At 49.7% G+C, this 24564-nt stretch overlaps 4 protein-coding genes across 4 annotated transcripts; 1 reads left to right on the top strand and 3 right to left on the bottom strand.

The window, feature by feature from the left end:
* Positions 1 to 685: 685 nt before the first annotated feature.
* N7446_012190 (uncharacterized protein) lies at positions 686 to 2149 on the top strand (the record flags this gene model as incomplete). Its single annotated transcript, XM_058520932.1, has 4 exons — positions 686 to 1244; positions 1300 to 1539; positions 1614 to 1678; positions 1736 to 2149. 4 exons carry the CDS (start codon positions 686 to 688, stop codon positions 2147 to 2149), a joined length of 1278 nt encoding a protein of 425 aa, XP_058366298.1.
* Positions 2150 to 4357: 2208 nt separating this feature from the next.
* Positions 4358 to 6422, bottom strand: N7446_012189 (uncharacterized protein; the record flags this gene model as incomplete). Its single annotated transcript, XM_058520931.1, has 2 exons — positions 4358 to 5910; positions 5954 to 6422. 2 exons carry the CDS (start codon positions 6420 to 6422, stop codon positions 4358 to 4360), a joined length of 2022 nt encoding a protein of 673 aa, XP_058366297.1.
* Positions 6423 to 14604: 8182 nt separating this feature from the next.
* On the bottom strand, positions 14605 to 17204 carry N7446_012188 (GAG-pre-integrase domain-containing protein; the record flags this gene model as incomplete). Its single annotated transcript, XM_058520930.1, has 2 exons — positions 14605 to 16476; positions 16557 to 17204. The coding sequence occupies 2 exons, from the start codon at positions 17202 to 17204 to the stop codon at positions 14605 to 14607; spliced, it is 2520 nt and encodes an 839-aa protein (XP_058366296.1).
* A 679-nt stretch (positions 17205 to 17883) lies between these two features.
* N7446_012187 (uncharacterized protein) lies at positions 17884 to 20456 on the bottom strand (the record flags this gene model as incomplete). Its single annotated transcript, XM_058520929.1, has 4 exons — positions 17884 to 18200; positions 18263 to 18324; positions 18379 to 18758; positions 20436 to 20456. The coding sequence occupies 4 exons, from the start codon at positions 20454 to 20456 to the stop codon at positions 17884 to 17886; spliced, it is 780 nt and encodes a 259-aa protein (XP_058366295.1).
* Between the last annotated feature and the right edge of the window lie 4108 nt (positions 20457 to 24564).

Here is a 24564-nt window from a genome sequence, read left to right as displayed (position 1 = left end):
ATCCAAATGCGGCCGTCACTGCCGCATGAAAATTCGGATTTTCACTATCACATTTAGCGGTCACGTAGTTTCCTATTGGCTATGCTCTGTATTTATCCCGGTTTGATTTGAACAGAAAGCACAACGGGAGGGGGGGCGGACTATTGTCTCGATTCCCCGCCCAATCAGTAATTTCCCACGCCCCTCTCTGAATTGGAGGCAAGATCACGGAAAAAAACCACCCGCATTAAAATTTATACTTTGATAACGGTTTGGAAGCAGTACGAGTATTGTACTCCGCTTCAAAGAGGTCAGATCCGGGATTCGTGCTTCCCTCAAACTGTATACTTTACTCCGGCCAGAGCATCATGTTAGAACACAGGAATATGAAGTACCAGTCACTGTAGCTTGAACGCGATCCGCAGAGCGGAAAGAAAAATCCAAATCAATATGATGGTCATACACATTCCAGCGGGCGAATGGAAAGCTATCTCGGGGTCAACACACGTGATGTCAACGAACAGACTTATAAGTAGCGCTGTCGGGACCTCTGCTTAGCACCTTGAACCTCGCAGTCTCCTTTTCATAAACTGGTGTCACATTGCCATGTTTGTCCTCGAATAAACGGCGGTCGTTGGTATTTATTCTTATCTTACGTACCCACCGGTTTCTAGCTAATTTTTCTTCAAATCGATTAACGTTCGAGATGGACTCCAACGCTGCCACTGTTGAAGGCACTGGCCATAACGTCAGAGAAAATGACTGGTTGCTGAACAGTCTACCAAAAATGAGACTCGTGTATTATGAGCATTTCAAGCCTTTTCATGACAAGCTGTCTTCGGTACTTCAGCGCTCGCGGTCACATTTCACGGCACTGGCCGAGCGAGAGAGCTTTGCTGCATTTCTGAGTGTTCCCCTTATAAGCGACGTCCCAGTGAAGAAAATCGAAGGGATGTTTGAGACACCAAAACCGCGTGTGCTTCTGCTACAGAACGACGAAGCCAGTGCCAATATCAATTGGTTGGACGTTGTCAAGGAAAAGAATTATCAGGCCGAATATAAAGGGAATGGAAATTACCATTTCCATATGCTGGACTGGGGCGTGATTGTCCAGTTGTCTGCTTTCCAACACAACATGATCCTTTCAGGATTACCCCGGAAGCTTGTCCAACCTTGGTCCTACGAAAAGGACGTGCAGACAGAACTAAGCACCTTGGCGCTGGCAGCCGAAATGACATCACTCGAGAACCATCTAGCGTCGGAAGGTAAGCCAACCCGAGCATTATCCTAATTCTATTCACTCGCTTACATCACCCGCAGTGATCAAAGTCAATAACACTGTGCTTGAAGAGATACTGAGAAGACATCGAGATCTCCGCCGCCGCCCGGAGCCAAACCAGAGATCGGCGGGCTCTCCCTTTCCCCTGGAATCAGCCGAAGAGCCAGCACACTTGACGCCAACGCAGGTTGAAGCGAGTTCACTCGATGAGAATGCTATCGAGACTCAAGGAACTGACTTGCAAGCCAGTGGTTCAATACAGGGTGCTGGAACACGGAACTGTAAGTAATGCACATGAGAAACGTGGCATTAAAATTGAAGAGATTGAAGAAATGTAACCATTGGAATGTATCAGTCGCTAAAAACAGGGCTTGGCCTCCAGAAGTATTGAAGCGGCTTCCTATATGGTTCGAAGACCAAGTAAGGAAGAACCTGTCACAGGAAGAGATCGCCCAAAATTTCCACCAAACATTCTAGCAAAAACGGACTTTCCATGCTATTGAGGCAAGAGTGTATTTCTTAACAGGGAAGAGTCCTTTCCGGAAGCGCAATAAGAGGACTTCGCGCAAAGAACCTGTATCTTTGACACCTCGCTCCTCCTCACCGCTTTCTCAACCCTTTGAAGTGGACTTGACCCAACAATTGATCTCGAGGTCGAACATCGAGGTTCACGCGTTACGTCTAGCCCCAAACCTGCTACCCTACCTGAATTCTGACGACTGCGAGGATGGAAGCCTTTACGCCCTTTATGATGTTCAACCGGTTGACCCTGAATCAGAATCCAGCGGCCCCCATGCAGTACCTGAAGAGGATGCTGCAAATCAAACGTCAAGCTGCCGGTACTCATCTCAAGGGCATGAAGTTCCGTCGGGTACAAGTCAAAATGAATAGCGAGTTCAAGGGAGCCCTCAGGCTGGAGACCCGCCTAAAACCCATCCGGTGTTCTCAGATCTGGTGCCCGAGAGTCAGCCAAGGAATGATAATACAATCAATGTCCTCGCCACAACATCAGGGACGGTTGATTCCTACTTGCCGCGAGGCTCTCCCTTAGGATCCCCTCGGACATCAGAACCTATCCAATCTCCTATTCGGCATCACTCTGACGGCGATACCACACTTGAAGAGCTGGGCCAAACGCTTATCCATGGTACTGAGTCCAGTGCAATGCACGTGCAACAAACAGACACGCCGCATGACAACCAACCATCAGGGAGAATTTCTCCGCAATTTTCACCACATGTAACTTCATTTGGGGGGGGGGGGGTGTGTGGCGTAAACAGTAGTGCGTCACTGGTTAGGTCTTACGCGAAAATGCTAGCTGGGGTCCTAGCACGGAACGTAGGGACTGCGGGTTCGAATCCTGTCACTTTCACAACTTTTACCCTAGAGGCACCTACCGAAGAAAGCCTACGCCTTGGTTGACTTGGCTAGGACCTGGATGGTAGACCCGGGGTAGGGGTAGCTACTGCGGTACGCAATAAAAGGCGGGTGGGGAAAAACTGTCACCGGTCTAGCCTTTCAGCTTACCTTCCGAAGTACTAGCCGTTTAACTCGGGCCGCTAGGAAAGAAGGATGTCCCCTCTGTGGTAGCTAGATTGAGAAAAGGTGTAACAGTTCTGCAAAGCTCAACAAAGTACGATCTGAGTTCCGGGGGCGCCCTGGATTGCATTGAACAAAAATACAACATACTGAACAATTGGTCACTCGGTCGCTTTAAAGCACTAGGACAGACCGTCCGGTCATTTCTATTGGGAATTCGGCGTTAAATGATAGGTTCTATTTGGGACTGTTGCGTGAGAGCCCCTTGCGTCGGGCCCACGATATCCCGTGCTGGACATCGCACACAAATATCGCCTGGCCTTCCCCTCCCTCGAAAAGAACATCGCCGTTTCGAGGGAGAGCCGGGCTCTCTCCGCGACGGTTTCTTCCCGCCCACCGCGGAACCCCCTCATGTATATACCACGTATGCTCCCGCATAGTTATTTTTCCTCCTAGAATATACGGAGTGCCACGGGCCCGCCTGCAGCCCTCACGGCGCTGTAGCCCTCCGTCAACGAGGCCTGCATCGCCAGTGTTCAGACCGCAGGTGCCCCGTGCGGGCCAAAATATCTCATCCGTCTCCATTTGTGCCTGTGTAGCAATGGTTAGAATAGAAGAAGGTTTCTTGTGGTGCCAGTCCGGGTGCACCGACCTACATAGCTTACCGCACGCTTAGGCAGGCTCCATTAGGTATAAGAAATATCATCATCATCATCATCATCGTCATCATCAATCTACACCTCTTTCGAGACACAATAATATCTTGTCTGATGTTTGTTCCCAATTCTACCTCGAACACTTGTTACCTCCTTTCCGACTTGACCTTTCAATAACTGATACAGAATCGCTCATCTAGAAACCCGAAAACCCACTCTCAAGCGGTTTTCAACTGAATTTGGAGAGAAACTACTCCGTGAGAAAATCCTTGCTATGCGTCGTTCTAGCGACAAGGTGAGCAGCTCACCGAAGACGGACAAGTAGTGGAACCATCCAAATCATTGACAGAGGGCTTCTCAATACGTTTCAAAACAACTGTACAAGTTCATTTAGCGCCGTACAACTAGCAATTGCATGTAGGAAGATTTTGTGAAATTTCGTCTTTCCAGAAAAATAGCAGTAAAGGAACTTTTTGCATGCTTCAATACATCTAGAAGGCCTCAGCTCTATAAGAAAAGCAAGTAACCAAATATCAATACATGAAAGGAATGTACTGCATTAAAGGGAAAGAAGATATATGCCAAGTCATCAAATATATGCCGAGGGAACTTCATCCGTTCCATTATCCGAGCCCTCTCTCAGCAAAACCAAACATACAAAAATGATCAGGTTTGAACCTCCACAAGCAGATTAGAATTATAATAAGATATCTACAGACAGGACAGAGGCAGGGACGACAGACTCCCAAGGGGGGGATGTGCACGGAGTCCATGAGACCACCCCGCCTACCACTCCCCAAGGGGCGAAGGTCATTTTGTCATGAAAAGCAGAGAAACGCAAATAAAAAGTTAAGGAAATTCTTTCTCAGTGGGTATGAGTTGAGAAACAAGTGTATTGTTCCGTTTACTCGTCGCAGCCACAAACGGTGGCGGTGACGGTAGCGGTAACGGTAGTGACGGAAGAGGCCACGGCCGGGGCGGTAATGGCAGGGACGCTGCCAGAGCCAGTCTCGCAAGGAACAGTGGCGGAGATGGTGGTCTCCTTGGTCTGGGTGTAAGCCCAGCTCTCAGTCCACGAGCCGCCGGTGGCAGCGGGTCCGCTGGGGAGGACGGCAGTGCCGGTAGGGCTGACGTCAGTGTTGGAGGGGGCGGGGCCGGAAGCACCACCGGAGGGAGCGGGCATGCCGGGGATGACGGTGCTGGAAACGTCAACGCCAGTGAGGATATCACAGGGGGTGGCCTGAGGGCCGGAAGGAGCAGGGCCCGAGGGAGAAGATCCAGAAGGAACAGGGCCGCTGGAGACGGAGCCAGAAGGCGATGTACCACCGGGGATCACAGTGCTGAAAACATCAACGCCAGTGAGAGTGTCACAGGGGGTGGTTTCAGGACCGGAAGGAGAAGAGCCACTGGGAGCAGGCCCGGCAGGGAGAGAGACAGAGACGCTAGCGCCGGGGCCGCTGGGGACGGAACCAGTTGGGCTGACCCCAGAGGGAGCAGAGCCGGAAGCACCACCGGAGGGAGAAGATCTGAAGGGAGCAGGGCCACTAGGGATGGAGACCGAGGCGCTGGTGCCGGGACCGGAGGGGATACCAGTGCTGAAAACGTAGGAGGTGCTGGAAGGCACGCTGGGGACCCAAGACGACTTGATGCCGGAGGGAGCACCGGGAATGGAGCAACCAGTGAACCACTCGATGATAATGAGCTGGATGTTGACGTCAATCTCAAGGCCAGTGCAACCACCGATGAAGGCAGCGAGCTCAGCGCGAGCAGACAGTGAGATAGACTCGAGGCTGCCACCGGAAAGGATGACGGAGAGGGCAGCACGGAGGTCGACGCTGAGGCTGGAGAGGAGCTCGGTGAGACCAGTCACATCAGAAAGGACACCGCTGACGAGGTCAACGGAGACGGAGGCATCAACACCGAAGGACAGCCAGAAGAGAACGACGGCCTTGTGTTCGACACCGAGCGAGCAGCCGGAGCCGGAGAGCCAGATAGCGAGCTTGGTACGAATGTCGAGATCAACAGCAGTGGCGAGCTTGCCCTTAGCACAGGCCTCGAGAGCGAGCTGGACATCGACACTGAGGTCGGCAGAGACGTCGGCACCGAGGAAGGCAGCGAGGGAGGCCTGGCCTCCAACGGAGAGAATACCGGACTCCTCGACGTGAACGCCGACGGAAGCACCGACAGAGACGATAGAGAGAGCAGCCTCACCAAGGGTACCGATCTCAACGAGACCGTGGCCATGGTGGCCGTTGATCCAGGCCAGAACGGAGACCTTGAGCTCAGCGCTGAGATCACAGTTGGAACCGTTGATCCAGGCGAGGAGGCTAGCCTTGACATCAGCAGTCAGACTAGTGACAATGCCACCAGCAGCGCAGGCATTGAGACCGGCCTTGACGTCAATATCAAGGCCAACAGCGGCCTCAATCCAAGCAGAGAGAGGACTGCAGGGAAGCACTCAGGACGAGAACAGACTCGAGGGAGGAGGCACCGAATATACCATCAATGGTAACGTATAGCTGACCCTTGGCGGCGATATCAGCACACGAGGGGATGTACACGGCAAGGGCAGCCAAGACATCAGCGGAGAGGACGATCTCATCGTCACCCTCACACCAGGAGATCAGGGAAGTTGTCAAAGAAGCCTCAGGGTCGGCGTGGAGGTGCAGCCAGACCTTCAGGGCAGCACGGGCCTCGGCCTGAATGACACCAGCCTTGCAACCCAAGGCACCACCCTGAAGAGCGGCAGCACCCTCGGCTCCGAGACCAGCAACGAGAGAAGAAGAGTGGCTGTGGTGTCCGCCACCGAGGACGGCGCCTGGAATGGACGTCACGTTGACGGTGATATCGGAAACACTGCCGAGGATATCAGCGGGGAGACCGAAAGTACGGCGCTCAACGGCCATATCGGTAGGGTAAGCGAGAGCCGAGCCCGCCAGACCGGCGAGCAGAACGAGAGAGGAACGCATGTTAAGATTTCGAATGTGTCGAATGTGTGATAACAATTATACAGGCCGAACGCTTGCAATATGGAAGGATATAAAGCGAAAGACCGGAAATGGACGGAAAAGCCGCCAGATTAACGATAGACTGGGTAAAACAAAGGTGCAAATGGAAAAAAGAAACAGTGATGAATATCCAAGAACAAAACGAGTGATCTACATTAGGTTTTATACCCCTGATCCCTCGATGGCTGTGCCAGAACACTTCCGGCTCGAATTCAAGCCACCGGGTCGGAATAGAAGCACACTGGCTCTACCCCGGCCTCGATGTCCACAATTGGACTTATCTACCCCTTATGCTTCAGAGATGTCGAGAAACGGAGACCTAGATCTTTCACGGCCGGGTAGATCGTGCTAGAGGCCAGTGAGAAGCCAACAGTTGAAAATGGCGGACCCGCTTGGTAGTCCATTGAGCCTAAGTGGATATCCCTCAGAATTGAGCATCAATTCTGAGAAAGACAAAGAAAAGTGCCTTGATAAAACAAACACGCCACGGGCAAGTGACATGATGCCAAGTCGAAAGGGGCAAAGGTGACTGCACAGCACTAGGCAATGCGTTGATCGCCTCGAGGCTGGAAAAGATCGTCTGGACCCGCCAATGGCGTATTATTTCAAAATAGACAAATCCATTTTTCCACATTTTTAGCAATTAGTTTTCCCTTTCCCCGTGAGAATACACTACTTCCGATGGGGTTAAAGTCGAGTCTGTACAGAAACTAAAGTACGTACTTGGGTATAACCCAGAAACGTCTGCAGGGGTAAGTATATGCGATTTGGAGGGCGCCGTTGCGAATCCACCCACGATCCACAGCCGCGGGGAATTAGACAAGGAACAACTGCAGGCTAATTCTATTAAGCAATGATAGACTGGTTGGATTTGGCTTCGCAGTCAGAGAGACCTGTCAAATCAAAACTCGGCTTCCCTGCTGCACCACCAAACCCAATGGCTCTAACCCGCCAGCCACTGACTAAATTTTGGTCTTGCTGGTTGTGGATGTACTAACTGACTAGCAGAATAAGAAAAGCAACATTCGGGTTTATATCTACAATTGTATAGGTTAATATTTTAAGGTCCACGGTCGCCCATGGTTCAGCAATAATGTGAAGAGACACCGTTACGGACAATGCAAATACATAACGCTATCAAATCACAGACAACAATATACCCATCTGGTGTCCACCGTAGGGTGGAAGTTATGGGGAGCAAAACAAGGACGAGCAACATCTTGGCCCTCGTGGTAGAGCCGCCTGCACTAGCAGTAGAGCTAGTGCAAGGGAATCCTAGAACATGTGCTCCGAGCGCAATCCACAAGGTTCGGCTAGTGCAACGCGTCTCTCCTTGGCTGCAATAGTATTCTCTTCGTTAGCGTCGCTAGAGAGGGCCTAATCGGTATCTTCTACTTTGAGCGCTGTTTCGATAATCCGAATTGCTTTAATACTCGCTATATAGTAGACCGAGACGGATAACAGGGTGTCGCAGCACTAAGCTATTTATGAGTCTAGGACGGGTGCCGCCGCGCTTATAAATAGAGACATAAGCAAGCTCGAGAGCCTAGCTTCAAAGGACAGCCAGTTCAAGAAAGGGACTAGGTCGATTCATGCTCCTCGAAGCGCTTGAGCGTATTGTAATTAGTCTTGCGAGTGCAGCTAAAATTATCAGCTACTTTTGACTGCGAAATACCATTTTTGTAGTGTAGATAATAGCTGACCTTTGCTTAGGGATTAATTATGCCCTTTTCCCATGTTTTAGGCCCATTTCCATTAGAATCAGATGCGTAGGGATGGTATAGGAAGAGAAATAAAACGGTGGGTTGGTCGCTGGGTAGTGGGTAAATACTTTTGACCAATATCTGTATGAGGATCCACCACCGAGGTTGAGTGGGTCGCACTAATGCACACTAAGACACACTAATGTATGCCACAGAGTAAGGAAGGACATTTTGCCCCCTTAAATCTGGCACCAAAGAAACTCTTAGTTATATAGGGATTATGCATCCGCCCCACAGACATATGCAGCGCAACCCTGGCAGTATTCTCATGGAGCTTTCAATTTCTACGGAAATCATTTCCAATACAATGCGAGGAAGGGAATCTGCAGCTGAATCGTGAATTACAACAAAGCGAAAGAACCCCCTGCCCATTGCCTTGACCAGCTCCCTATGCTCGTAGAAAGTATCTCCAAAATTACTCACATTCTTGATTTCCCACCTAGATACTTTTGAGTAGTCAAGCTACTCGGTCATACGCATGACATGCTTCCATCTGTGCGTTGTTGCGTTTACCAGATCCCCAACTCAATGAAGGCGACGGGGGCCGAAAACAGAGTCACTGAACCTCAGAGGTAAACATCAAGGTTGGTCCACCGTACGCGGACCAATCCTCTTCGGTCAGGTATAAACGCATGGTTCCTCAGCGCCAATCAAGTAGTGGAAAGTGACTCAGTTCATGATAAAAATTAAAACCTAGACGCTTTTAATCTCAACCTCGCCGAATCTTTCACAGGATGACAGTCCAGCATTCTCCTCCCTTAGGAGTATCACAGATTTGATATAACCTTACCAGGACATGTGCGGTCTCCCACGCGAAAAGTACATTGATTTCAAATCGGAACTTTGAGGAAACAAAGACAGTCCACAGTAAAAGCTTCTTCGGAAAGGCCCAAGCATGTGCGGTCCCCGAAATATAGCTTCAGGTACCAAGCGTATTTTTACCCTGATTAGCCGTAGACGTTATTTCTATTACGATTAAAGTCTCTGAAAATCCTCAATCTCAGAAGCCCCGCTGCAAGGGTAACGTGAATAGTACTTGAGCGCTATGTCAGAGTAGGCTGAGTGCGGTGACGCCAGTCAGGACATGTAAAAACGGATCAAAGAACGTTTGGTTTCTGCCCAGGGGCCATCAGGAACCATGTCATGAGGAACTTTCCATCATCAGCTATGGCGTATCGATCTGCCCCGGCCTTCAGCAAATCCCCCGCTGCTTCCCACGTCTCTTCTTTGGGGACAATACTATGCAACGGCGTGAATCCAAGCATATCCCGAGACTTCACGTCAGCCCCATATTGAATGAGAAGTTTGACAATCTTGCGAAATTTATAAATACATATACATATGCTCTATGCTGGATGGTGCTCACCTTACGACCACACTTCTAAGTCAGTCCAGTCCATTCATGAAAAGGCAACAAAAGAATTGTTCTTAGTTCCTTACTTATTCTTTTCCGACACCTTCTACGACGGCTAAACGCGACGATGAAAACATTCTTTGTGGCTACATTTGCTTTCCTCGCCGCTATAGGCGAGGTCTCAGCTCGTAGACATAGAGGAGGCAATGGTAGCCATGGAGATGGTCATGGCGGCCGTGGCGTGGTTGCTGGCCATCCAGGGCGCAGTAGCACGCCTAATTACGCGACGGAAACTGCTAAAGTGACGCGTTATCTAACGTCGTGCAATGGGCCTAGCATTCAATATTGCAAGGCACTTGGTCAAGGCTGGGACTGTGCTCTGGTGTAAGTGGATCCCCATACAGTCATATTGAAAGTTTTTCTTGTTTGTACTATACCAGCACTCTTTCCCATTCGCTACCTAAATTGAATGGATGCTAAGTTGCTAAAATTTTGCGTTTTCCCTCATTAGCCAAGAAAGCCCTGGCCAAGATACTATACCTATCTGTCATACATATGATACTCAGTTCACTAATGACGCTGGTGATGTGATCGAATTGGGGCCAAGCTTGTAATCTCAACAGTCTGCCAAATACTGGCTACCATGTCCCTAAGTAAGTTATATACTCTATCCTGGCCTGCTTTTTCTTGGTTATGCGGTAGAAACTAATACGAGATTTGTAGTCTTAATTGGGTTGACTGCCTATGCCAGTGAGGATGCTTACATTATGATCCTTGGCCCATCAAGCAGGACTGTGAGGAAGACCAACGCTTGGGGTTAGGGTGGATGAAAGCAGGCTGCCGAAGCAAATATTTGTCGAGGAAAGTGGAGCAGTTAGTTACAGCTGTCTCCTGTTGGTTTCCTTCGTCCCCCGCTTTTCTTTGTGTTTTGTATGCGGTTACGGGGTTACGAGACAACACTTACAAGTCACTATAGAGTATTCCATGGGTCATCTGACACGTGGAAGAATTGGTTCCATCCACATGTCAACTATGAACCAATTCTGCAGAACTGTATTTAACATACCCTCTGCCTGCCACTCTTTTTCATCTACAATCAATCGATTCCATCTGTTAATTCTCCCGATTGGCTCCCCTTCCACTAGAATCCCCACTCATTGTAATACTAGCCATTACTGATTACACACAAGACAACGTGAACGAATTTGGCCGATACCTGCCTATCCCCGCGGCGAACTCACACATCAGAACCGCATTGTTGAACGCCCCTTCTGCCAGAGACGTGCAAGTTGTAGGGATCGGCGCCACCAAGACTGGATATGTGATCAGATGTCGCATAATTATGGGGCATAATACCGACTGGAGCAAAAATGCTACACCGGCAACATTCTGAGTCTATACGGTCATTTATTGTTCCGACATAAGATTCAATGACCCTGCGTCGGCCGAGACGGCCCGCACTAACACGGAATGGCTACATGAATTAGGCAACGAGACAAAGCTGGTTAAACCGCGATTTGGGGTGGCCGTTCACCACGTCCCAACGCAAGGACTGGACCTCGAGCGAGACAAAGAAGGTGGCATCAGAAAGATTATGGAAGAAAACGACCTTCAACAACGCGGTTTTCGAATTGAGGATGTCGCCTGGCTGAAGAAAAGAGACAAAGTGTTGGAGACATTCGACTCGATGGGCATCTGGGTCGACCCAGCAGAAGCGGCACAATGGATGCTTGACAACGGCCTTCTCATCGATCAACGGCACATCGAAAGTGTGGAGAAATGCGAGGTCAAAAAGAAGCGGTGTTTCCGCTGTCAAGCGTTCGTTCACCTAGCATGGTCGTGCAAGGAAATCCCCCAGTGCGGCCACTGTGGCGGCCAACATGAACGAGCACGTGCCCACCGGGCGTTAGAGCACACTGTCTAGACTGCCGCGGTGAACATGCCACCGGGGACCCCTGTGTCCGAAGCCTGCCAGCGCACCCTCCTCACAATGTTAGAACACAACTTCCGAATCCGACAATTGAACATCATGAAATCGAGAGCGGGCATGGAAGCCCTCATCAACGATCACCAGACCCAAGACCTAGACGTGCTGCTTATCCAGGATTCCTGCCATAAGCTTTGACCACCGCGATACTCAACACTCCCACTCGATGGCCACCATCACCAATGGTGTCAGTGACTATGTGATCGCGGTTGTGACGGGTCCCATTAAAACCTTCAAAATCTTCATTTGAGAAGAAAGGAAGGAAAGGGTACCTGCGCCTTAGTCTTGTTCAATACAAATAAGGTGTAGCAATCACTCAACGCCAAGCCCTTTCCGAAACCACTCAAATCTTTCCCGAGCAAGGGGTTTGGTGAACCCATCAGCAATTTGTTCTGTGGTTGGGATATATTTGAGCTTCACTGTTCCGTTGTCTTGGACCTCTCCCTGCGACTTGCGTTGGATTTCCATATGTTTTGTGCGAGAGTGGTATTGTGGGTTCGAGGAGAGAGCAATGGCCCCTTGGTTATCCCCGCAGATGATCGTGGCGTTTAATCCTTGATTTATATTCAATTCGTTGAGAAGCCTTCTCAACCAGACTGCTTCTTTGGTGGCTTGTGTCTGCCCTAGAAATTCGGCTTCGCACGTTGAGAGGGCAACGACGCCCTGGCGTTTCGATTGCCAACTGATGGCCCCACTTCCAATATTGAAGAGATACCCAGCTGTTGATCGTCTTGTGTCACGACATCCTCCCCAATCTGCATCTGTGAAGCCTTTCAGTTTCTGAGGCTGGCCCTTGTACGCGAGTCTAAGGCTCTTGGTTCCTTTGAGGTACCGCAGGATGCGTTGAGCGAGTTTTATGTGTTGGGGCCCAGGATTTGCCAGAGACCTACTCGCCACAGAGACTGCGTACGCGATGTCCCCCCTGGTTCCAAGCATAATGTACATCAGAGATCCGACCATGCGTTGGTAAGAGGTCCTCTGATCTGGAGGGCACGTGTAGTCTGGACTGTTCTCTGGAAGCGGTGAGGTTTCTATCGGCGTGCCGATGGGAGCGCAGTTGCCAATATCAAATTGATGAGCAACCTTGTCAATGTATGCTTCTTGACTGAGGGACAGTTTCCTGTTTTGGCGGTCTCGCTGGATGGATATCCCAAGGTAGTAGCTGCATGGCCCCAGATCTGTCATCTGAAAACGGTTCCTTAGGCTCCGCTTGATCTTCTTGATCTCTGCGATACTCGGACCCACGATCAGGAGATCATCAACATACACCGCGATGTACATATTGCTCCGAACGAATATACCAAGATCGGCGGTGATTGGCTCGAAGCCAAGATTGCGCAGGAAGTTCGTGAGGGTCTGGTACCAGATGCGAGGAGCCTGCTTTAATCCATAGAGGGCTTTTCGAAGCTTGCAGACCCTTGGGGTGCCATCCGTCATGTGATGGGGCTGTTCGACGTAGATCTCGTGGTCTATATGTCCGTACAAGAATGCGGTTTTGACATCCATTTGCTCGATCTCAAAGTCCAGGGCCGCTCCGATTGCGAAGAGGGCTTTGTAGCTCATTGGCTTGACAACCGAGGCAAAGGTTTCATCATAGTCAATACCGTCTTCTTGTGTAAAGCCTCTCACCACCCATCTGCTCTTATGGCGGAGTACTTCGCCGTGAGGTCCTCGTTTGAGTTTGAAGACCCATTGTCTACTGAGAACTCGCCAGTCTTTGGGGGGATCAACAAGTTCCCACGTTTTGTTTTGCTTGAGTGAGTTCACTTCTTCAAGCATTGCTCTTTCCCATTCGAGCCAGCTTGTGTCGTTCTTCGCCTGATGCAGGTTCTTTGGCTCGAAGGGTTCTGTTTCCTCTGCAGCTACCGTCAAGAATGTTGAGATGACGTTCTCTTCGGGTATATTCATTAGTGCAAGTTCTTCTTCGCTCTCATCAGACGTGTCTAGTGTGACTTGTGGAGCGCGAATCTTTAGTTCAGGGTGGTGATCAAGTGCTCCTTGCTGCACATCATGGACTGGGCTGTCAGGTTGGAGTTCTGGATATCGTTGCCATTCTCCTGAATTTAGCCCTTGCTGAGCGTCGCCTTGTTGCTGGTCGACACCGGGTGGTGAGTCAATCCCAAGGACAGAATCCTGATAAGCAGGTGATAGGGGTCCGAGGGCATCGTCACTCCGTATGGACGACAAGGTCCTGTCTCCCTGTACAGCAACAGCTGGCTGCGAGTCTTCGTTACTCGATTGAGACGACGCTGGGGTTTGCGAGTTATCGTTACTCGGCTGGGTAAGCACTCGCGAGTTATCGTTACTCCGAGGCAGTTGGTGCGAGATATCGTTTCTCGGCTTAGGTAGGGCCCGCTCCGATGGTGCCATTGACAATTGGCGCCCCGAAGCAGGCACGGATGCTTGCCGTATGCCTACCGACGGTTGGTTTATTAGTCCCACCGTCTCACTCCCCCTGCGGCAGCAGCCGTTGCCTCAGGTAAGCCGTCTTGTCTGGCTCCCGCATCTTCTATAGTCTGTGTGGAGGGAGCTGTAAGGACTTCGTGAAATTCGGCGTTTGGAGTCCCAACGATTCTACCGTCTTCCAGGAGGATACGGTAGTTGGTATTTCCTTCATAGCCTAGCAAAATGCATGGCCTTGTTCGTGGATCCGTAAGCTTCTTTCTTTGCTTTGGCGGGATCAAGTATTCCCCTTTGGATCCGATCACTCTATTTCGTGATAGGTTAGGCTTGTCGCCATACCACGCTTGGTACGGAGTCATGTTGAGCTTCGATGACGGCGACCGGTTGGAGAGGAACGCTGCGGTTCGAGCAATTTCCGGCCAGAATGTAGACGGCAACCTCGCATGTGCTAAGGTAGGCCCAACCCGATCATAAATTGTCTTGTGAGCTCTTTCGGCAACCCCATTCTGCCGGTGTTGATCCACTCCTGTCACCTCAGCTTGAATTGCGCGCGAGAACAACATGAACTTCATCTCGTCTCCCACTTGTTCAGATATTCTGTCGAGACGTATTCGCCTGCATTTTCGTTCGGGGCGCTCATTGTGGTCGAGGAAGAACCGTAGTGATTCTATGACGAACTCTTGTCTTCGTGGTATAGGGATAATCTCGATCCAGCCCGATGAAGTCGTCAACGATGGTGAGCCAGTAACGACTGCCGTCAAGGCCCTCGTCAAATGGCCCTGCAACGTCAATATGGAGGAGCTCCATTGCGTGTTCGCCTCTCCTGCTATTTCCTGATCTGCGGTGGGGTTTTTCGATCATTCGCCCCTGCAGACACGAATTGCATGGATGACGTGGCTCCATGTCCCGAACACCGTGAGCCTGCTTTTTGAGTCGCCGAAGATTTGCATCACTCATATGAGCAAGTCGATTGTGCCACAGAGACATTTGCGGGCTAACATGGTAAGAGGGAAAAGTCAGACTTGTCCACAGATCGAGTGCGTAGACTCCACGATATTCGTTGGCAGTATATAGATTCTTTTCGTTTGACTTGTTGCGAATGATAGCACTCCGGCTTGAGAATTCGACCTTTGCTCCTCGTTTGAGAAGCTGGAGCACCGATATGAGATTGGCGTGTGCAGATGGAACATAGAGGACGTTATCAAGCACAAGCCATTTCTTTCTGCCGCGTACATTGCAAAGGATATTCACTGTTCCCACTCCTGAGGGAGCCGTTGAGGTGTCAACGCCTGTAAGTGAGGGGCCATGGTACTTGGCCATTTGGACAAACCTCGAGGCACTATTGCAGACGTGCTGAGCGCATCCACTATCCACGATCCACGCGTCGCGAATAGAGAGGGTTTTTATCGCCATCATTATGGGAATATGGTCGGACAGGGCGAAATAGCCCTCGATATCATTTCCAAATGCTTCGTTAACATCTTTCTCGGAGGCTCTCGTCGCCATGAAAGTTGGTTTCTTCGGATCCTTTGGACCACCCGCATCGTCATCCTCGTCATCCGTCGAAGGCCGCTTCTTCAACTGTTTGCGTGTGCCCGTATGCATCCTGCCTGGCTTTGGCTTCGGTCCATCTCCGTCTTTCTGTTTCAGTTTCGGATTCTTGGTGAAACATTCGGAGTCAACGTGATAAGGTTTTCGGCAGAAGGAGCAATATGGGACGTTATCGATCTCGATTCGACAAGTAGTTCCGTCCGACGACGGGATGAGTTTCTTGTCACCTGGCCCACGGACTAGAGCAAGAGCAGGAAGTGCTTGCGTCTCCATTGCTTGTTTACCCAATTGCCCCTTCCTATGCTCTTCCTCAATTGCCTTATTCTCGATATAGTCGAACGTGGGCGCCGCTTTCGTGACGGTCCCATTTGCGTCTCTTTCATTGACAAGGTCCATTTGTCGGAAGATATGATCGCGGAAGCTCTCGTACTCCGGACCGAGTGCATGCACGAAGAAAAATGTTCGCTCAATTTCGGAGGTTACGCAATCAGGGTCAAGGAGGAGTTTTTCAGCATGGATCTTCCTGATCTCTGCTCCGAGGGCTTGAATGCTCCCACACTTGTCTCTTGTAAGGGCCATGTATCGCCGTTGGAGGTTAACATACGTGCCTGAGCCTTCTGGTTTGAAGTTGTCCTTGACTGCCTTAAGCAGTACTTGGACTCGAGGAATCTCAAAGGCATTGATTCTCTGCGCCGCATTGTGTGTCAGCTTTGCCGTGATCATCGCAGAATAGAAATTTTGGCGGTGAATCCATTGCCGTGCTTCTTCCTCTTCTATCGGTGGAGTCGCTCCATCGTCGGCAACCGCAGATATCCGAATGAACTCATTGACCTTCTGATTCCACCGAAACCAGTCGCTGGCATTATCTAATGTTGGGATTCCGTTATAGAACGTATTGATTCCGAATTGCTCAAACTTTGTGATTTCAGTCATGTCGGCAAAGGATGCTCCTCGGAGCTGAAGAATTCAGGGCTAGATATGTCGTTGGGCCGATCAGAGGTAACCGATTCACTATTTGATGACTGAGGCGAGCGCACCTCCAAGCCAAAGAGTTCAAGGCTTGACGCGGCACTGGGAAGACTTGAGACGATGGAAACGCTTCGATCTGATGAACTTGGCGTAGGCATCCGAGATGGAGGAGTATAGTCGCTGTCCGGGACTCCTTGTAGATTGAGAGAGTACTTGTACGATCTAAAGAAGTGGGGGAAACGGCGTCGGTCAACAAGATATCCCGGCTTCCTTGGAGGGAAGATTGAGGGTCTGTTTGGCCTGAGTTTGTAACGACTCGAATTGCTGTTGTCGGAAATGAATGGATCCCCTCCACCCGCAGGGCTTGGTGGGGTGAAGGTCAAAGTCTCAATGTTGTTTTCTGACTGAGCAAGAGTGCGATAGCGACTTGTCCCCTGTGCGATACTGGAACATGTGGGTTGAGCTTGGGGGGAACCTGAGAGGTTTTCTCCAGTGTTGCGAGGAGCGATGATTGAGGTGGTGATCCTCGATGCTCGGCGTATGCGGTCTTCGGTGGACAGGCGCCAGTAGGCTCCCAAGAGTGCGTTCGGAGAAAGTAATGGGAAGTAGGACGTTTGGATTTTCTTGAAGCGCCAATGGCGAGTGTATCGGAGGTATGAGAGGATGTTCAGCTCCTCGTCCGTCCAAGAGTGTCTCTTTTGTAGTGTTTTCCGCATTTTTCTTCCGAAATGGCATTGTGGCTGGTGACTCTGAGAAGATGGTTACCGAGCTTGCTGCAAATGGTGACATGTCCCGGCAGTAGGTAACATTTGCGGTACCTCATGCCAGCTTCATAGTGTAACCGTAGCAATAATGGCATACTGTCAATGGCTATTTGCCGGAGAAACTCCCGAGGCTTGCTGCAAACGGTGGCATGTCCTGGCTATGGGGACAACCCTGCGATACTCCGTGCCAGTGTGACAGTGTAACAGTAGCATTGATGGCATGCTGTCTGTAAGTCTTCAGTGAATGGAAGTTCATCCAGGTTATTGCTTTGAGAGGGTTTTGAGCAATAGAACTTCATATTGTTCATCAAGTTACTGAGAATATATGATCAGTTTCTGAAGTTCATGGAGTTAGTTTCTGATAGAGAAGCTTAGCTGTAATGGCAGGGAAAGGATTTTTTTTCTTGATATGCCTGCGTGCCCAAAGGTAAAGCCACCCGGGCTCATAACCTGTTGAGATAGGTAGTTGTAGTGTTCTTGTTGAGGTTGCTATCAAAAGTGGGAATCCCGTCTATTTAAATGTCCATCGCTAGTCCTGCCATAAGCTTTGACCACCGCGATACTCAACAGTGATCTACGAATGCGAATGCGAATATCTCAAAATGTTACGAATATGTATTCGTGCCGACCCCTATATGATGCGTTCCTCGGAGCCATCTCCGCTCGCTTCGACCTCAGTTTGAGTGTGGGTGGTGGTGCTGCCCAATTTTGTCTGGCCGATGTGGAATCGTCTGGCCCTGCCCCAAGATTGAGGATCATCCGTACGCTGACCGGAGGTTCCATAGAGTTCGTACCGAACCGGGTAGCTTCGGTTGCTGGATAGACCGAGGAACCGACGCAGTGAAGGGAATCGCAAGGTGACCAGAGCTTTGAAGGAGGGCAAACATGCGACGAAGAGGGCGACTCCAAGCTCAACGGACGACCAGTTCAGCGGGCTCACGAGCTCCCCTGTGGAAACAGTCAAAAGGCAATCCTGGGGCGGATATGGTGACGGGCTAAGGCAGACTCACATGTATGATCGGCGGAGAAGTTGTTGAGATATGTAGCGCGGATGATACTGGTGGCTACCAACCTAGAGATGAGCGTTATTGATGCCCAATATTTGAACCCTCCAGGGTATACTCACAGAATACCGAGCGCAAACATGAAAATCAGGCCCGCTCGTTTGCCTGTGGTCATCTGCAGCCGAAGCAGGTAAGGGATAGGGAGCGTAAAAAGCGCAATATTCGTCGCTAATCGAATTCCAAACGAAATATAATAGAATCCAAAGAGAGACAGGCATTTGACCTCCCCGGTGCCGACGGCATCCCACGCTTTGCGGATGGGCCAGCATTGAAAGATCACGACAAAGGTTTCTTCAATAGTCTCGGCAATCAATAATCCCATCAAGCTATAGCACATTATTTTAAACCAGTGGCCCTGGAAGATCTTCAGGTAGAAGAGACAGAATGAGATCTTGATGGCTCCGAGCGAGAGCAGATAGCTGATTTCGGTGACAAAGTCAAGCTGCAAATGGTTACAGACCAGTTAATATCAAGCGGTCATCCATCGCGGTGCGCGCAGGATAGTGAATCCTGCCCTTAAGAAACATTTGTAGTTCTTTGATATCGTGGATAGTATCAATATGTGTGCCATAGCCGTATTGTGTCACTGCAGCGCAATTGACAGTTAGTATCTGACATCCAGTGATATGAAAGATTCTGGAGCATACTCAAGATGCACACTAGACATTCGACAAATGCAAATACCTTGTTGGAAATGTTCATTAGCCACGAGAAATAAGCAGCGGCATCGACAGTGATCTGACACACCCAGCTTATCGCACAAAAGACATCATCGAGATCGATCCCAGCCAGATACCGGATTCTCACGAAAAAGCGTACAAAAAGGCCCAGTGACGATGCGGCAATAAGTACAGCATTGCAAACAATGATCGAAGAAACTCTGGACTGCTGCGAATAACTTGTGGTGTCAGAGGCGTTCCTCAGCAATATAGCGGCTATGCTAAAGTCTCGGTTGAAGTAGAGGAGTAGTCTAGAAATCAACCAAAGGCTGATCGGCAAACAGCTGAATTGGAGAATTATCTGCTCTAAGAGGAAGAATGAAGAATCAAAAGTCGCCTTGGGATCGCAAGGCTATGAGCGGCGCATCATTATCGTGGAGGTTGAAAGGTCGAATTCATCTTCAGCCACGCGCTTGGCTGAATCTTCTTTTCTTCCAAGCCAAGTCCACCGAGACTCAATTAGCCCTGTTTGTCTTCGGAAGTGATTTGATCTTGTTTGCGGTCGACATCTCTAAATGGGCGAAATATTGGGGACCAGATGTTTTAGTCCACTCAGCACCTGCGCCACCATTCCCAATGGACAAGGTAATTCTGCATGGACACGCAACTCTGGAGACGAACAATCTGTTTTCGTTCCCAGAGACAATCAATTGGTTGTAAAAAAATTGGTTGTAAAAAGTGGAGAAAGTTGGACAATTCTTATTGGTCAGCATTTGAGGTGCAATTCCCGATGTCCCGGCCGATCGAGTGTCCATAGTGCTCGGGCCCTTCCAATGCTTAGCGTAGCTTACTTCCAATGCTTAGCGTAGCTTAGAAGGGCCCGAGCACTCCATACTCCCTACTCAAAGCCCTGCGTAAAGGATTTGTAATGGATTAAGGATACCGTAGCATCGAGCGAACGCTGTGGATCGGTTGTTGCGAATGACACGGGATCGGAGCCTGCGTACTCTATACTCCTTACGGAGTACATTGCTGGATTCAATTGTATTTTACTTCAGGTCAACTGTGGGAGGCTCTAGGCCGCAAAGCGTCGTAATGAAATCCTTTGATAAGCCAGACTCGTCTTCTCATTCAACGGAAATCCCGCAATACTTATTCAGGTGGGTCTCCGAAGTGACTGCGAGGACCAGTCCCAATAGTGTATGCATGAAGGAATATGATCCTTGCCCAACCAAGTCCCCACTCGGGCTTGTTCACATCATTCGAACACTGCCTCCCCTCCAACTCCATTTTTCCTTCGGCCTGGTTGCTTGATGTAGAAGGTGCTGGACCCCATCGAACCTCGACACTGCCAATGCTAGTCCCCGCGCCACAGGAGCCTTGTTTTTGCCTTGTCTGGGCCGCCCCCAATCTACTTTTCTGTGGGGCCCTTTCTAACTTTCACCATATCTGGGACGCACCTCGGCACCGATTTCCTCCATCCGGAAATTTGTCTGGTTCCTTGAGAACTAGCCTATGAAATAGTAGACATTAATGTGTTGCCCCATTCCATTTTAAAACTAGATAACGTACAGCGACGCTGCAAAAGTTTTAATAACACCCTTGGCCCCACCCATTATAAGTAATATTCTGCCGGATTTAAAACCTCAATATCATTTCACTAGTACTGCGTATACCATCCCTGGCTATCAATAATAGCTTGTACTCGGTGCGGCATCGTCTCAGAGAGATGCTGTGAATGATCTAGATCTAATTATTTCCATGCAAGCTGTGCCGTAGCTACTAGTATAGCATTAGTCTCCTCATTATTCTTCATACTAATAAAACCAGGCCGAAGCTCATATATCTTAGCTCTCATTAACGCCCATAGGTTTTCAATTGGGTTTCAAGTCAGGCGAATGCGGAGGCCATTCCATAACCTCGATCTCTAAATCTCGTAGTACGTCTCGGACGACGTACGCTGTATGCGTTGGCGCGTTATCATGTTGAAAAAAGCAGCCCTCGTTCGCAAGTAAGGTAGGAAAGATTCGGAGGTATAAATCCCGGATCACGACACTATTCACACCTCCGCGCGCTCAGAATCCGGATCCCCGAAGAGAGGAACAAGGCCGGTACGACGTGTAGCGCCCGAGGAAGCAGCCCAAAACATCTGCTTAACTTGCTTCCCTCTTTGTGGAAGACCTTGAACTTGCCCGAGACGAGGCTGATCTTTCAGCCGAGTAAAAGTCCATTCACGGCGTACTCCAATGCCTCGTCTAGCCGTACATTCATTGAACCAAAAGACTCGAGCCCATTCGTTGGGCGTAAAATGTTGATACTTAATAGCCCACCGAAGCCGTTTAAGAGCATGTTCCTCGGTCAAATAGGGTCTCCAGCTACAGCGCCATTTTTGGAGATTCTCAGCGTTGAAGAGACGTCGGATCGAGTCTATTTCGACCTTATAACAGACCTCAGCAAGAAGATCCTCACGGGTGACTCGGGGGTTCTCGTGAATTGCGTCTATAAGACGTACTTTATCAGCTTCATTAAGCTTTTTAGGCCGACCGGATCGAGGTTTTGAAACGCCGGCTTGCTTTTTTTTGATCGTATAACGTATTATAGATATAGAGATCCATGGATATCTCTCATGGATACGTCTGTAACCCCACTGAACGGCCGAATGAAGCTCACAGATCCTTTCACAAATGGCCAGGGTAAGCTCTGAATGTGAAGGCATATCTACAGGCGCTTTTAGACAGGCAAAAAATGGTAAAAAGGGGTATAAAAGCGCTGAAAACGCGAGACATGCGCTATACGAGATTATCGTGTTTTGGTAGGCGGTGTAGGCCATAACAAAAGGCGGTATAGGAGTGGGTCCAGGGCGTTGTTAAAACTGTCAAGAAAAGCGGTCCTTACAGTACTAGCTTACTCGAGTTTTAGCAGCACCCATTTTTGCTTACTCATTTGCTACAGTATAAATGGCTACTTCGCCAAGCCATTCACCGCTTCATGAGCATTGGTTAAATAGCGCAGCATCAGCTTGTCCTAGAATTTACACTCATTCTATGATATCAAGGCCGACCAATGGTCTGTTGTAGAACTAGCGCGTACCGTATCTCTTGGAATCGACAGTTATGAGCCCGGTTAGCAAGCGTATCATTGAATAAATCAGTATTCGAGATCGCAAACCTCGAAGCCTTCCGAGCAAGCCTTCGAGCCCCTGAGCAAGTCGCTTCCAGCAAAGTCGCTTCCGAGCAAGCACGCTGAAGCCATCACAAACTCCCTCCGAATTCAAACAAGAGAACACGCCGAGATGTCACTCCCATACGACGAGCTCTACAGACATGAGCCCGCCGACGCTCAACGCTTCGGCCTAGTCCGAGCGAGCATTGTGCTACACTCCTCCGCCCAGTGGAGGACTTGGTACAGCCAAATCCAGACAGTTGCTAAGGGCAATGACGTCTGGGAATACCTCGATCCCGAGGACCAACACCCACCGGCCCTACCGACGAAGCCAGTGAGACCGAGCAAATTCGACTACGAAAGAGAGTCAGAAACAAGCGATAAGCTCACGAAGGAGGGTCGCCGGGAATACCAAGAAGACAGAAAGGAGTATGATACCGACCTAGCCGAGTACAACACTATCAAGCGAGCCATAGACCGAGTCACCGAGCGAATTCGAAACTCACTTGCGCCAGAGCTCCAGCAACTTACCGTTGACGTATTCGACGTACATACCCTCCTTATCGCACTTCGAGACCGTTTCTCACTTGCTGAAAGAGAAAGGAAGCAAGAGCTACGCACCCAGTGGAATGCTCTAGCTTCAACACCAGTCAAAGACTCTGGACTTGACGCAATGATCATGAGATGGGAAAACCTATACCAGGAATGCAAGGCTGCAGAGGTCTCATTCACGAAGGATGCTGATGATGCTATCTACGACTTCCTTACTGCTATCAAGCAAGTGGATCCTCAGTTCTCCTACACTTGGTATCAGAAGACTTTCAGGGAGGAAGGCAACGTAAGCTTCACGAGCATGCTAAATGCGTTCCGAACGGAGAGGACCGTTTTTCGGCCGAAAAAGGGTCTCAAGGCAACTCACGCTTCATTCGCTACGCTAAATGGCCAGGAAGAAGCCGGAAAGCCGCAACCTCAGCGCAAAGCTGGTAGCGGAAATGACCGAAAGAAACTGCCTAGCAATCCTACTTGCGTCTGCGAGGATAAGCATCTCTACCAAGCTTGCCCATATCTCGTCAAAGCTGTCCGACCATCAGGATGGAAGCCTGATCCTAGCATCAAGAAGAAGATCAGCCAAAACACGGAAAAGTTATCTTCAGCAGCTCAAAGAAAAGTCAAAGACCTCACTGCCAAGCTAGCTGAAAGCACCGCAAGCGATACACAAGCGCACTTCGCTGAATTTCGAGAGGACGAATCTCCCTTTAGCTTCCTAACATGGGATGATAAGCCGATAACAGCATTCCCTACCACACAGCAAGCATCAATCAAAGACAGATGGCTAATTGATACGGCTTCTACAAGGCATATCTCAAACAAACGAAGCCTATTCACTGATTTTAAGGAATCAAACGGCACTATCAAGGTCGGAGACACCTACTGCACCCTTCAAGGAAGTGGAAAAGTCAGCATCAAGGCACTTAGTCCTACCACAGGGAAGCCAGTGACAATTACGCTTGACGACGTCGAGTACTCACCAGGATTTCACACAAACCTGATCTCACTTGGAATCATCAAGAAGCGAGGTTTTATAGCGGACTTTGACAACTTAACGATCGTTAGCAAGCAGTCCGGCAAGTGTATTGCAAAGATAGAGGAAATTGGTAACCTCTTCGCACTCTCAGAGGTAGACATACTGTTTCCTGCCTCATTCGCAACAACTGCATTTGCTTCAACCACTAAGCGTTCTACCGTACCGCTTGTCTCAAAAGCAACCGCTGAAACATGGCATCGCCGACTTGGTCATATGCATGATCAACGTATCGAGAAGCTTGCCGATATGGTAGATGGCATCGAAGTCACAAAACCTACTGGTCAAGCACAACAAGACAATCCTGAGCACTGCGAAGTGTGTCAGTTGACAAAAGCGCATCGCCAAGTGTCTCGAAGAGCTCAAGGAGCCACATTCGGACCGCTTGGTCGAATTCACTTCGATCTAATTCCGATCCAAGAAGCCTATAACGGCGACAGGTGGATAACTCATTTCTATATTGATGGCATCCGCTACCATTGGGCTGCAACGCACCCACAAAAGAACGGCTGTCAGGAAGCAGTCACTAGCTTCGTGTCACAAATGAAGACTTGGTTCAACTTGCCGATCCGTGCCTTTCATTATGATAATGAGAGATCAGCAGGCAGAGCTGTCGAGGATTTCCTCACTCACTGCGGTATCGTCATCCAACACAGCATCCCCGGCACTCCTGAAATGAATTCGTTTGCCGAGCGATCTGGGGGGGTGATAATAGCAAGGATGAGATCACTTCTCGAAGACTCTAAGCTCCCTAAGAATCTCTGGCCGGAAGCAGCGCAAGCAGCTATCTATATACTAAACAGATCGCCCACCAAGCTCAATGATGGCCGCTGGATCATCCCACA

This window comes from Penicillium canescens (genome assembly GCF_028828765.1).
Source record: "Penicillium canescens strain IBT 15451 chromosome Unknown utg000010l_segment0_segment0, whole genome shotgun sequence".
Classification (NCBI taxonomy): Eukaryota; Fungi; Ascomycota; class Eurotiomycetes; order Eurotiales; family Aspergillaceae; genus Penicillium; species Penicillium canescens.
The sequence above is the reverse complement of the archived record's forward strand: the minus strand, read 5'-3'. Positions and strand labels throughout refer to the sequence as shown.